At 41.8% G+C, this 13,070-nt stretch overlaps 1 protein-coding gene across 5 annotated transcripts in view; it reads left to right on the plus strand.

Annotated features, from left to right (window-relative positions):
• Positions 1 to 13,070, plus strand: part of LOC129708089 (myosin-10) — a 117,288-nt gene that overhangs the window by 32,894 nt on the left and 71,324 nt on the right. For 3 of the 5 annotated variants that reach the window (XM_055653634.1, XM_055653635.1, XM_055653636.1), the window contains exons 4-5: positions 3,867 to 3,894; positions 9,616 to 9,718. In XM_055653634.1, coding sequence (XP_055509609.1) covers positions 3,867 to 3,894; positions 9,616 to 9,718 — 131 coding nt within the window. Of the gene's footprint in view, positions 1 to 3,866; positions 3,895 to 9,615; positions 9,719 to 12,304; positions 12,339 to 13,070 lie in introns of all 5 variants that reach the window. The other 2 variants (XM_055653633.1, XM_055653632.1) reach the window with 2 other exon arrangements.

Below are 13,070 nucleotides of genomic sequence, written 5' to 3' on the forward strand. Positions count from 1 at the left end.
GAGAGCAGTCCTTGACGATGCTGAGCGCCCTTCGCAGACAACGCTTGCTTTGGACAGACTCAATGGAGGGGAGTGAGGAACCGGTGATGAGTTGGGCAGTTTTCACCACCCTCTGCAGTGCTTTCTGGTCGGAGACAGAGCAATTGCCGTACTACGATAAGAAGTGGCCGATTCGGAGCTCCAAGCCGCTGAGAATGTTCTTCCATTCCGATGTCGGAGTTTCGATCATCCCGGCAAGAAGGCATGAACATCGGGCCGCCCCTAGCGGCGACTGCAGAGGGATTCAGGAGGCCCCGACCACGGGTGAACAAAGAGGAAGATGACGGAAATTTATTGCCTTCCCTCACAGTGGGGAAACTTGTGTGGGGATGTCTATGTTACATTCTATCGTGTGTTGTGTTTGTGTTGTATGGCTGTATGGTAACTCAAACTTCACTGTACCAATTGGTGCTGTGACAATAAATGTGAACTTGTACTTGTATAGGTCACCTTTTTTTAATAGCCCTTATCAACATGAAACTATTTATATTCCACCTATAATTATCTCTAGACTAATTCCCTGCAGTCATTTTGATGAAAGTAATTTGAACAACACTGGATGAGGCATGGCTTGAACTACGACCAACAATTCTACTGCATGGAGTACATGTGGACAAATGGGGCGTGTTGGCCTCTAGAATAGAATTTCATTAGTCTGTAGCACTGCAAAGTTCTGTTGAATAGGGTTTTACTAAGGATGTGAAACTTGGCAATACAGAATTGTTTTACGCACTAAATGGGGCACATGGAAATCATTAGAAATTGGGAGCTGTTCCAACTGCGTAAACTGCACAGTTCACTGAGCGATATCGCCTGAAGCCTGATTTTTGTGGCTGTTTGTCAGAGCTAAAGCTGCCCAATGCTCTTTGCTTCCTCCCCCATCGACCTCCATGGTTGGGACAAGAGAATCACCAGAGAAGACACCCAGCAACTGGTGATGTCCTTGAATTTCAGACTTCAAGCAGTCATTGCATTAAAAGGATATGCAACACAATATGAAACATGACTACTTTCATTTACATGAGATCGCTGTGTCCCAAACATTATGGTGCTCTGAAATGGGAATGGGAGTGGGGGGAGATAATGGCATTGGTATTATTTTGAATATCAAGTGCTTGGACCTGCTATTGATGGGGATGGTTAATTATCATCCATGCAATATATCACCTCCTGTAATTGTGTAGGAAGGAACTGCAGATGCTGGTTTACGCACAGGTTACACAAAAAAAAGCTGGAGAAACTCAGCGGGTGCAGCAGCATCTATGGAACGTAGGAAATAGGCAACTTTTCGGGCCGAAACCCTTCTTCAGGCCCGAAACGTTGCCTATTTCCTACGCTCCATAGATGCTGCTGCACCCGCTGAGTTTCTCCAGCTTTTTTGTGTAACCTTCGATTCTCCAGCATCTGCAGTTCCTTCTTAAACACTGGTTTACGCACAGATTGCTGGAGTAACTCAGCAGGTCAGGCAGCATCTTTGAAGAAATGGAATCGAGAAAATCCACTGGCAGTCTGAAGAAGAGTCAACTTGAAACAACTTCTCCTTTTTTCCAGAGATGCTGCCTGACCCGCTGAGTTGGACCAGCATTTTGTGTGTATCTACTGCTCTCATTAAATTGGTTCTCTTGTGAGGCACTTTATCAAGAATATCTAACAGTTTAAGCATACTGCATCAACTGGTTTGCACTGGTTCTCTCTTCTACTGTATACTGCATCAACTGTTTGCACTGGTTCACTCTTCTACTTATAACTTCGATGTTCTAACATAGTTTGTAAATGTGATTTTTTATTTTTTTTTATTTTTCCTTTCATAAATCCACATTTTCTCTATCCAATTATTTGTCCAATTTCTGCTGTCGCTGCTTCATGGATTCCAGAATTATCTTATCTTTGCTGGCTAATGAGTCGATGGCTCCTTCAAGTTGTGGCATTATACCTGCTGTCTTTAATCTGTGGAGATTGAATTAGTGGCATTTTCATAGATGCCTTTATTCAGCCATTAGTTCCAACATAGGTAGACAAAAATGCTGGAAAAACTCAGCGGGTGCAGCAGCATCTATGGAGCAAAGGAAATTGTCGACGTTTCGGGCCGAAACCCTTCTTCAGACATAATTCATTTCAAAACCCTTGGATACAGCCCCAGATCCTAATCTTGAACTCCATTAATTTATTCGGTTCTAATACTACTTAGTTTAGAGATACAGCATAGAATCATGCCAACCAGTGGCCATCCATACACTTGTTCTAGGTTACACACTATGGACAATTAACAGATGCCAATTAACCTACAAACCTGTGGAGTGTGGGAGGAAACTGGAGCAGCCAGCGAAAGCCCCATGCAGTCACAGGAAGAATGTGCAAACTCCATACCGACAGAACCCATGGTCGGGATGGAACCCAGGTCTCTGGCGCTGTAAGGTAGTAACTCTACCGCTGCGCCAATGTGCCATCACACATCTGTGCGGTATTTTTCAGTTGCTAGTTTGCTCTGACCCAGTTGCCCATTTATTGTAGCTATATCAATTTAATCAGTTTCACCTTGTAGTTAGATGAAAGAGTTCCTTTGCTGATGTCTTGAATGGCTGACCCTTGGTTCTGGACATCTCAGTGAAGGAAGATGACACTAAGGTCCAATATTTGTTTTGTTACCCTGTCAATCTAACGACTTCTCGTGTCCATCCATATCTGACATTTTTAGCTAATCATTTCCTTTAATAAATATATTTATTGAAGCCCTTTTATAGCCAGCACACTTATTCTACTTTCTGAAATCAATGCATTGTGCCTCTGAATTTGACAAGTTTGGTTCTCAGACTTGCTGAGCCTTTGGCAAGATTATAGGCCTTTGATATAAAGCATTTGTAATTTGATAGTTTTCTGAGCCACTTTTCCTGTTTTAAAACCTCAAACAAATATTACTTGTGTTTACTACATGGCATTTTAACCACGACAGTAATCTGTGGCATTCCTTTTTACCATAAGTATCGTTGCAATTTGAGTACAGATGGATAGTCTAAAATGGTTCTGCTATTAACCCAGAGTCCTGGGATGATCTCATTCATTGTTCCATCAGCCAGTGCCTCATCTTTGCTGTGGTTAGACCATGAGTGGAGGAGAAAGAAAGGCAGCCCAGAAACACAAGCAACATGTATAGGTGTGTTAATTATGCAACCGAAAGCTGGATTTCTCACAGTGTGTCCCAGTTCAAAGCACAAACCGGTCTGTTTATTCACTCGAGTTGTTATAGCGACATAGCTCAAAGGTTATCTTTGACATCCTAAGGACACAACAGTAGTGGAGTGGAACAGTAAAATGTTATAAAGGCTTAGCAGGTCATGCAGCACCTGTGGAATGAGAAACCAAGTTAGCATTCCGGTTCAGCCCTTTACTCCCAATGCTGCTTGATCTGCTTTGCGTTTTTCAGTGCTTTGTTTCAGATACCCTGCACCCGACATCTTAGCTTTCATCTACAATCAAATGCTTCTCGATTTGAAATGAGTTTTTCCACTTTACTCGAATCTTAACGCATAAATGTATTTTCTAATGGGTGTCAATTAAGCAATGAAATCGACTTCAAATAGTATTACCTGCTCTTGAATTATCTTTGGCTTGTCTCTGTGTAAAGTGGTCTGAAGCAGTTACATTGTTATATCTGTACTGTTCTCTGTAACTTGTAGACAGCTAATGGTGGCAACTTTCCAAAGTGCACTTAACTTGCCTGGGATTTTGAAGGAGGATCTTTGAATGAAATAAACCATGTAGTGTAATTAATGTAAACGCAGTGTCAATCCTGCTGACTTATTGCTTTTGTTTCTTTTTCCCCCCCCCAGATCGTGAAGACCAATCAATTCTTTGCACGTAAGTATATTTTCAGTACTGTTAAAATAAATGTGCATTGTGCTGTCTTATTTTATCCTGGCATTGCCCAAACTTTGTGGAACGTAGCTCAAAATAAAACTCAATCTAATTTTTAAGGCAAACTTCAAGTTTTTAAAATGCATAGAATTTCACCAGCGAATTATGATGAATCATGATCAGTTTTGTTAGCCCCATTTGTATGTAAAGTGTGTATCAGACGATGAACCTTTGGTACCTGTTTCCACTGGTGAGGGATTGGCAGTGTTGAAACATTTGAATCTATTTACTTTATGAGCTCTGTATTCTCGATGTAACACTCGTGTAAATAAACAAATGGGAATGCTAAACAACTGGTGTTCTTTCATTTCAAACCAATGTGGATGTAAATTGCTTAGACTTGACTTCACAACTTGTTTCCAGGATGCAACATGCACTGTACAAGTAGTCTACACAAGTCATGAACTTGGGCAGGATTTGGGGATGAATGTCCTGCAAAGTTTTTTAATCCATTTATCATTTTTATTAATTTTATTATTTATTTCGAACAGAATAAAAGAATAAAAAGTAAGTGTGAAACAGCATACAAAACACAAAACAAGAATATTTATAAAGTGTCATAAACAATATCTATAAATAAATGAAATCGTATGTGTCCGAAAAGGAGCAGGAAGAAGCCAAAGCTGATTAATTCCCACCCCTTATTCAACAGCTTGTAATTATCTTATACAAATCTAGCAGCTATATGTACACCATATGTACACCAGCCACTATATGTACACCATATGTACACCAGCCACTATATGTACACCATATGTACACCAGCCACTATATGTACACCATATGTACACCAGCCACTATATGTACACCATATGTACACCAGCCACTATATGTACACCATATGTACACCAGCCACTATATGTACACCATATGTACACCAGCCACTATATGGCTTTGCATGGCATGTGTGCAAATCTAAGTTTCTAATCAGCCGGTGAAGCTAACGCCTGTGTAACAAGATCGTAGCCAGGCCTGAATCCGTTCTATTTCCCTTCAATTAATCAACGTGCCATTAGTGCCGGGAGTATACCACGCTTGGGGGCCAAAGCTTCCAGCAGGCCCAGTGGACCCTGCTCGCCCACCACACACTCCAAACTCGTCCCCAATCCACCGGCGTGGACAGGACCCGTGCCCCCGTGAATGAAGAGAGACCGGCGAGCAGCCAATGTGAATGATGGGGGGCCCCATTGGAGGTGGAGGGGCTGCTGCCACATGTGGTGGAAGGCAGTAGATAGGACTGTTCGGTGAACGTTTGTAACAACATCAGCGCCAAAACATGGTGACATTTGAAAACTGCCCAGGTTTTACCGAATCCTAACTCTTTATCTTCATAGATGCTGCCGGACCAGAATATTTTGAGCATTCGGTTTGACCTCAAATTTCATCAAATTTGTTATAATTCTATGCTGTAATCTGCTCATTAATTGTAAAATTGTAATTTGAATGAGGTGTGGAATATTTGTATCTGCTGCACCACTCGCGGGCAGCAACCAATAACACCTCCGATCCTCGCCTATTTCCCCCGGCTGCCAACTCGCCTGGATTCCTGACTCCGATCGGAAGAAGGGTCTCTACCCAAAACATCACCTATCCATGTTCTTCAGAGATGCTGCCTGTCCTGCTGAGTTACTCCAGTACTTTGTGACCTTCTCGGTGATCTCCTACCCGATTATAGTGGACAATCGACAGTATAGGCACCATCCCCTCCCTATAATCTGTTCTACAGTGGGTGTACTGTATAGGAGACACAAGGAACGGCAGATGCTGGAATCGTAAGCAAGACAGTGCTGCAGGAACTTGATCAGTCAGCAGCATCTGTGGAGGATATGGATAGTCTGACGAAGGGACCCGACTTGAATTATCGCCTGTCCATTCCCTCCATAGATGCTTCTTGACCTGCAGACTTCCTCCACCACTTTGTGTTTTAATCAAGTATGCTGGTGTTTTGTTAGCAGCACAACAAGAGCCATCTTTCCGTTTTCCATACTCTGCTCCCTGGTTTCAGTCTGTTGCCAGACTTGTCACTGCCGGACAGGAGATACTCAGCAAACCAAGTGGTCTCTTTGGCATGGATTTTCTATCTTTTGAACTGCAGCATCCTACAACTGATGTCATCAGACTGAGCAGCCAGTTGTCTTGAAGAATTTGCCTCCAACAAGGTGCAAAAAGTGTCTTATATGATCAGAGATTTATTTGGGGTGACTGACCTTAAACCCATGGGAAGTTAAGGTAGAAGATTGGGTATAATTAGATTTAATTTGGGAAATTGAGAGTTTTGAAAGCAGAGGGAATAGCAGACCCCACACAAACAGTTTCCAAGTCTTGAGAGGTCAATCAAACAATATTGGACTAGTGTGGTGTTTCCATATGTTCCTTATAATGCAAAATATTGCAATACCTTCAAGGTTATTTTTAACGTGGGAATTATTCATTAACATCTGAAGTGCTTGCTGGTATTTGGATTGGAAAGCTGCAGAGCGCAATGCCTGTGAAAACATTCATTTTAGATTTCAGCATCAGTCTTGTGGGTTCATTTCAATGGTCTAACATTGTGGTAGTCTGATAACTGCCGCTGCAACATTGGGCGTTTCATCATTGTAAACTCTTTCACATCCAATGGTTTCCTTATCTGGTTTGTCACGGGGTTGTACTGCTAGAAACAGTCCATTTCTCCTACTTCCACGTGAATCATCTTCTAACCTCCAGCACATCCGTCCCATTTTCTTCTCTCCATACTCGTCAATCACAACCCATTGCCAATTCTTCTGCCACCCTGCTATACACGGGGCAATGTTGTGTAGCCAATTAATAGACTGGTGTTATATATTGAAGTATGTAGCGGATGGCCACAGATCATGTTGCAAATTCTATATAAACAGCACTCGAGATCAGGATTGTCTCTCTGTCCCTACACTAGGGAACTGCACTATCTGCTGCACGGCTCGAATGTGGTTAAGGAATTCGTAACAACATTACCACTTTTTTATTTAGAAATCCTCAAGTTGCCTTATTTCAAAGTATTTGCATAAATGTCATTTCTAGAGTTTGAGTATATGGTTTTATAAATATTTGTCATGTTATATGCTGACGTTCCTGTGGATTCATAAATCTTGTTGAAACTGTGATAATTCTTTGGATTACTGCATTCCTGTTTTGACCATCTTTGCACACTAATACAACATTCAGAAGTCATCCAGGTTGCAGATAATTTAAGCATGCATCTTTTTCGTTTTAACGCTGTATCCTGTTAGACTAGGTCTTGGTTTTGATTTTGGGGGGATGGATTTTTACAAAAATATTGCCTTAAAAGGAAAAGTGACTGAAATTGGCCTTTAGAGAATAGAAAAACCTATTGTGGATTTGAATGCCAACAAGAATGGATACCGCACATTTTTGTAAACCAGTTAAGGACTGATTGCAGGTTCCTATCTGGATGTCAACAGGAAATTTATTGCTTTTCAAGCGGCTAGGGATGTGGCCTCAAGGAGAAGAATGTGACCTGGTGTTCAGTCATGCATTTAGCAAACTCACTCGAGTCGATCTTGTAATAAATTACCCGCTGTGGCTATGGCTGGTGTGACTAGTGTCCATTGCAATGCTAACACCCAGACTGGATGATTGTCACAGCTTCCTTCTCATTCTGTTGTGTAGTTTCTATTTAAACTGAAATTACATTGAAGAAAAATCTTATTTGACCCTGAGTGAAACAGTGCACAAAGAATGGTTTAATTTATTTTTTTAGTGCTGTTCAGATGAGCTTATTTGATGGAAATGTTTTGATAACACAATATATTCACATTATCACTGCAACTTCCGATCTACTTGCTTTTGAAAGTGAAGACATACGGGCAGAATTGGACTCCAAAGATGCAAACACACAGTGCTGGTGTAAAACAACAGATCAGGCAGTATCTCCAGAGTAAAGGTATGGGTGACGTTGTGGGTCTGGCTCCTGCAGAGTAAAGTTCTCCGAACTTGGATTGAATTGGGTAAATTAAGCAATAAATACTGTGCTGGGAGATGCTCCACCAAAATGCTGGAGAACGGGGACTGTGACTTCCCACTCAACCTTCAGGACAACCTTGTTTTCTTGATTTTTAATGAGCATTGCTTGGTATATTTGAGCTTCCCGTTGAGCCACAGCTGTGGACCGGGAATGTGGCCAGAGGGCTTTATTGAAGCGCCGCAGTCTCCATGCCTCCCGGATGAGCCCAGGTCGGACGGAGGAGCCTGGGTTGGTGGAGCCTGGTCCTGGGTCAGCACCATGGAGACTTCAGGAGTGGAGCTAGCAGCGATGGTGGAGAGGTCGATGACAAGGACGGACCACTCGGAGTGACGATTCCGCTGCTGGAGGAATGAACAATGGAGGGCCCAGCGTGGGGGGAACCACCATGGGAGGTAGAACAGTGGGCCATGGAGGTCCCGGCATAGGGGGACTGACATGGGGGAGCGTGGAAGAACAACGGGATACTTTGTAACTTGGTAAGTGCTCTTTATGTGACGACTAATGCATCTTGGATATGCAAGCAAAGATTTTCACTGTGATTTGTCACGTGTGACAAAGTATTCTTGCACTCATTCATTGAGTTTTGTTATGGCAAATGGGTTTCCATTCTCCATATAGAATTTGATTCATCTTCTTTCAGTGTTATCTGATCCATCCTCCTTTCAATTTTAGCAACTGATGACCTTACAATGCTGAGTGCTATGTTCTGCACTCGATATCTTCTCCTTTGCTCCATCTATTGTACTGGAGTTTGGCAATTTGTATTTGTATTGTATTGGCAATATACATGTAATAAAGTCAATCTAAAATTATCTGCTGTACAAATCAAAATGTAAACAGCATATATTCCCTTCTCTGGAAGGTTGGTTGCTTTCTGACTTGGTTCCTTGATAAATTATAAAGAAAGCACATCAGCGCCTCTACTTCCTGAGAAGATTACGGAGAGTCAGTTTGTCAAGGAGGACTCTCTCGAACTTCTACAGGTGCACAGTAGAGAGCATGCTGACCGGTTGCATCGTGGCTTGGTTCGACAACTTGAGTGCCTTGGAGCGGAAAAGATTGCAAAATGTTGTAAACACTGCCCAGTCCATCATCGGCTCTGACCTCCCTACTACCGAGGGGATCTATCGCAGTCGCTGCCTCAAAAAGGCTGCCAGCATCATCAAGGATCCACACCATCCTGGCCACACACTCATCTCCCCGCTGCCTTCAGGTAGAAAGTACAGGAGCCTGAAATATGCAACATCCAGGTTCAGGAACAGCTACTTCCCCACAGCCATCAGGCTATTAAACTCATCTCAAACAAAACTCTGAACATTAATAGCCCATTGCATTTTGTGTGTGTGTGTGTGTGAGATTATATGTGGCCACACTGATCTGTTCTGTATTTATGCCTACTATATTCTGATGTGCTGAAGCAAAGCAAGAATTTCATTGTCCTATCTGGGACACATGACAATAAACTCGAATCGTGACTAACGATAACTCTTGGCTTTCTTTTGTCATACAAGAGTCAAGAGTTTTATTGTCGTATGCACCAAAATTGAACCATGAAATTCTTTCTTGCAGCATCCCAAGAAAGCCTAGATGTTTAGTGTACTTTTGGGCCATATGTTACTCTTTGAAATTAACTGTTTCCTAAACTTTGTTTAATGCAGAGGAGAATCTGGTGCAGGCAAGACAGAAAATACCAAGAAAGTTATTCAATATCTGGCCCATGTTGCTTCTTCTCACAAAGGAAGGAAGGACCACAATATTCCAGTGAGTTACATTTCCCATAAAGCTCTTTTGATATTAATCCCAAGTAATTGCGCAGGTATGCCGGTCACAATATTTTTTATTTTTAATGTTAACACATTAATATTGTTGTGGCTTATGATTGCATAATGCAACTAACTGACAATATTGTGTTGCAGAATGTTGAATGCAAATACCTCATCGGGTGATATGGCATATAGATATCGCTTTGCTGACAGCTTGATCCTTGTATGTAATATCTATATGCTGAATAAGATATAATGTAGAATGATTTGCATTTTAAAGTGCTGCTCTGTTTTGCCTCATGGAACTCACAAAATTACAGTTTTCCAGAAAATGGTGACCACTGTGAAATGATATGTAAATCTAGAACATTGGAACAGAATGAACTGTAGCTCTAAGTTGCAAGGTTTAGAGTTCAAGTCTCTGGCAGTGTGAGCAGCTAAAGTCCTAGCTACAATGTGAGTAGCATGATGACAGTGCCACTATTTTGGTGGGTATTAAAACCGAGCCCCCTTTGTTTTTGGATCCTGTGACTGAAATGCTAAGACGACTGCTCCATTATCCAAATAAATTATCCCTCCAATAAAAAAAAAAGGTTTTAAACTGAAATAGTAGGAGGTGCAAGATTTGTTGGTGCATTGCAAGAACTTAGTTTGCAAGTTGCCAGAAAGTTTTTTTTTGTAGAGCATGAGGAAAGTATTTAATTTGTTGTACACTATTGGCTAATGTATGCACTACATTTGATTAAACACATATTTTTGGTTTGTACACTATAACCTGCAAGGGCATCAGGGTTATGGAATTATAAAATGCAAAAGTTAACACCTCTTTGGATGGCTTGCAAATTTTATGATGTGGTTCGAAAATATTTAGTGTTATAGTTGAGCCTCCCTTATATTAGTAACAACACATTGCAAACAGTGTTCTGGCGATGACATTGCTTTTCCTGTCCTCGTAAGGTCATGTGATAGGAATAGAATTAGGCCATTCAGCCCATCAAGTTTACTCCGCCATTCAATCATGGCTGATCTCTCTCTCCCTTCTAATCTCTTTCTCCTGCCTTCTCCCCATAACCCCTGACACTTGTACTAATCAAGAATCTATCTCCGCCTTGAAAATATCCATCTAACAAACAGGCCTCCACAGCCTTCTGTGGCAAAGAATTCCACAGATTCACCACCATCTGACTAATGATGCCCTGTCTAAGGTTCCCACATTGACCTTGTAAGCTACCTCCGAACCAGTCGCGCTTAGTGACGACTGCCTCCAGAGAACAAAAATGTCAAGTGGTTTTTCCCTCAAGAGCATTTATGACTTAAAATATTGCGTCCTTTTTTAGCAAGACCATTGCAAGCCCTTTTAGTTTATTCCTTCCAAATCCTTGCACACATAATGCAATACAAACTGCATTATAATAACCTATATTCAGTGATCAAACTACTGAGTTTGACCCTCTCGAAGCTCTTGACTATTTGCACAAATATGTTCCGATTCTATGAACACTTCTCAAACTGGCATCACTTTTGTTTAATGGTGGGGGTGGGGTGGGGGGGGTGGGGGGGGGGGAACAGTTAAAGGGCCTGTCCCACGAGCATGCGGCCTGCATGCGGCAAGCGCGACCAAACCGGAAGCGGGGGCCGCGCGGAGGTCAAGTGAGTGACGTGAAGTTCGAGCGAAGTCCGTGCGTGACATACGCCGTCAAGATGCTGCGTACGGCGTCGAGACGCAGCACACGCCTGTCGAGGTGGTGCGTACGGCGTTGAGGCGGCTGCGGGCCGTTGCCGCGCGGAACTTTTGGACACGGTCAGTTGTTCAGAGCCCCACGTGATGTCAGGAACAGCTCCGCACAACTCCATACGGCTCCGGCAATCGAAGTGGGACCGGCCCTGCGAGGCCGTACGGCTCAAGCGACCACGTTAGGTCGCGCTTGCCGCATGGAGTCGCATGCTCGTCGGACAGGCCCTTAACACTTCAGCTTGACAACCTGTCACCAGAACTGTGAAGGAGAGAGAACGATTGTTAAGTGGCTGCTTTCTCTCTCTCCCAGTTCAAATGGGTTTTCGAACAGCATTTTTAAAATATCTCCCATCTGCAGTTTTTTAATTTTTATATCTTAACATCCATGTTGCTTTTATACCTGCCAAGATAATCTACATTTTAATTATTAAAATATTTTAAGATTTCCATTCATTATGTAGTGTAAACAAATTTAAATAGTCTTCTCTTCAGGGTTGTTTTTGCCTGAAAGTTAGTTTTGTACTGCTATAACCCTTGCAATGCAAAACTTGGCACCTGTTGTAACAGCCCAGTCAAATAAACGCCTCATTGGATTAAAGGCAAAGATTTTTACCATGGCACTCTAAGACTGAAATGAACTTGCCCTCTATTTCATGGTGGCGATCATTTTATGAATGAATTTTTGTTCCTCTATGACTTTTAATTCCTTCAGCAAAATCTGCATGTGCTTAATTAAATTGCTTGCTCCATAGAATTTGATTAGATGTTCCCACCTGTGAAGTTGATGCCTTTGTGACGTTGGCGTGTGTATTTCCTAACAATACTATTTAATTTGTTTGCGACAAGCAGCTCGAATCGCCTAAACCAGTGAAACATCAGGCAAGTGTCAAATGCTGTTCAGTGTAACTATTTGCAGCATGTAATTGACAGCTTTTCCTGTTTGATTACATTTAATATTCTGAATCGTCTTTGCGCAAAACCTTTTCATTTGCAATTACTCGGGGCTCTTGAAAGAAGTCAATCAGCAACTTTTCACAATCCCATACTTGTTTTACATAATGTGAATTGGGCAGATTTGCATGTTATTTCGCTTGTAACAATTTTATAAATGGACCTTTCACTGTTGAATTTTTTCTGACTGTTTTGAACAATGCATCAATGGAGGCGAAAGTTGAATGCTTAAGATGTTTCATAGGAATATTTTCTGCTTCACTTGAATTATATTTGTATGAAATTTCTTGTAGGAAATTGCATATTTTGTGGCCACAATATATTAGTGTAGAGAACAATCTGCAGGTTTAGAAGGATGACTTTTGTGGCACACTAGTAGATTTTGTCCCAAAGGAAAAGGCATGTAAGAAAGGATTATTATTTCAAAAATAATTCTACCTTGAGGGGAAGTTATTATTTGGCCTTTTTGTGAAATCAACATTTCCCACTGAGTCTGATCTTTTGATGGCTGTCCTATGTACCTCTCGAAATCTGAGCATCTTATTGGAGATTTGCCTGTGTTGGCTGAAAACATTTTGTCCTCTTAAAATTTCAGTGGGTGTTTATTAGTTTTCGAACTCCCAGGTCCGTTGCCAACAGAGGAAACACCAGCCGCAATTGGTAA

The sequence above is a fragment of the Leucoraja erinacea genome, chromosome 23, assembly GCF_028641065.1.
Source record: "Leucoraja erinacea ecotype New England chromosome 23, Leri_hhj_1, whole genome shotgun sequence".
In the NCBI taxonomy this organism is placed as follows: domain Eukaryota; kingdom Metazoa; phylum Chordata; class Chondrichthyes; order Rajiformes; family Rajidae; genus Leucoraja; species Leucoraja erinaceus.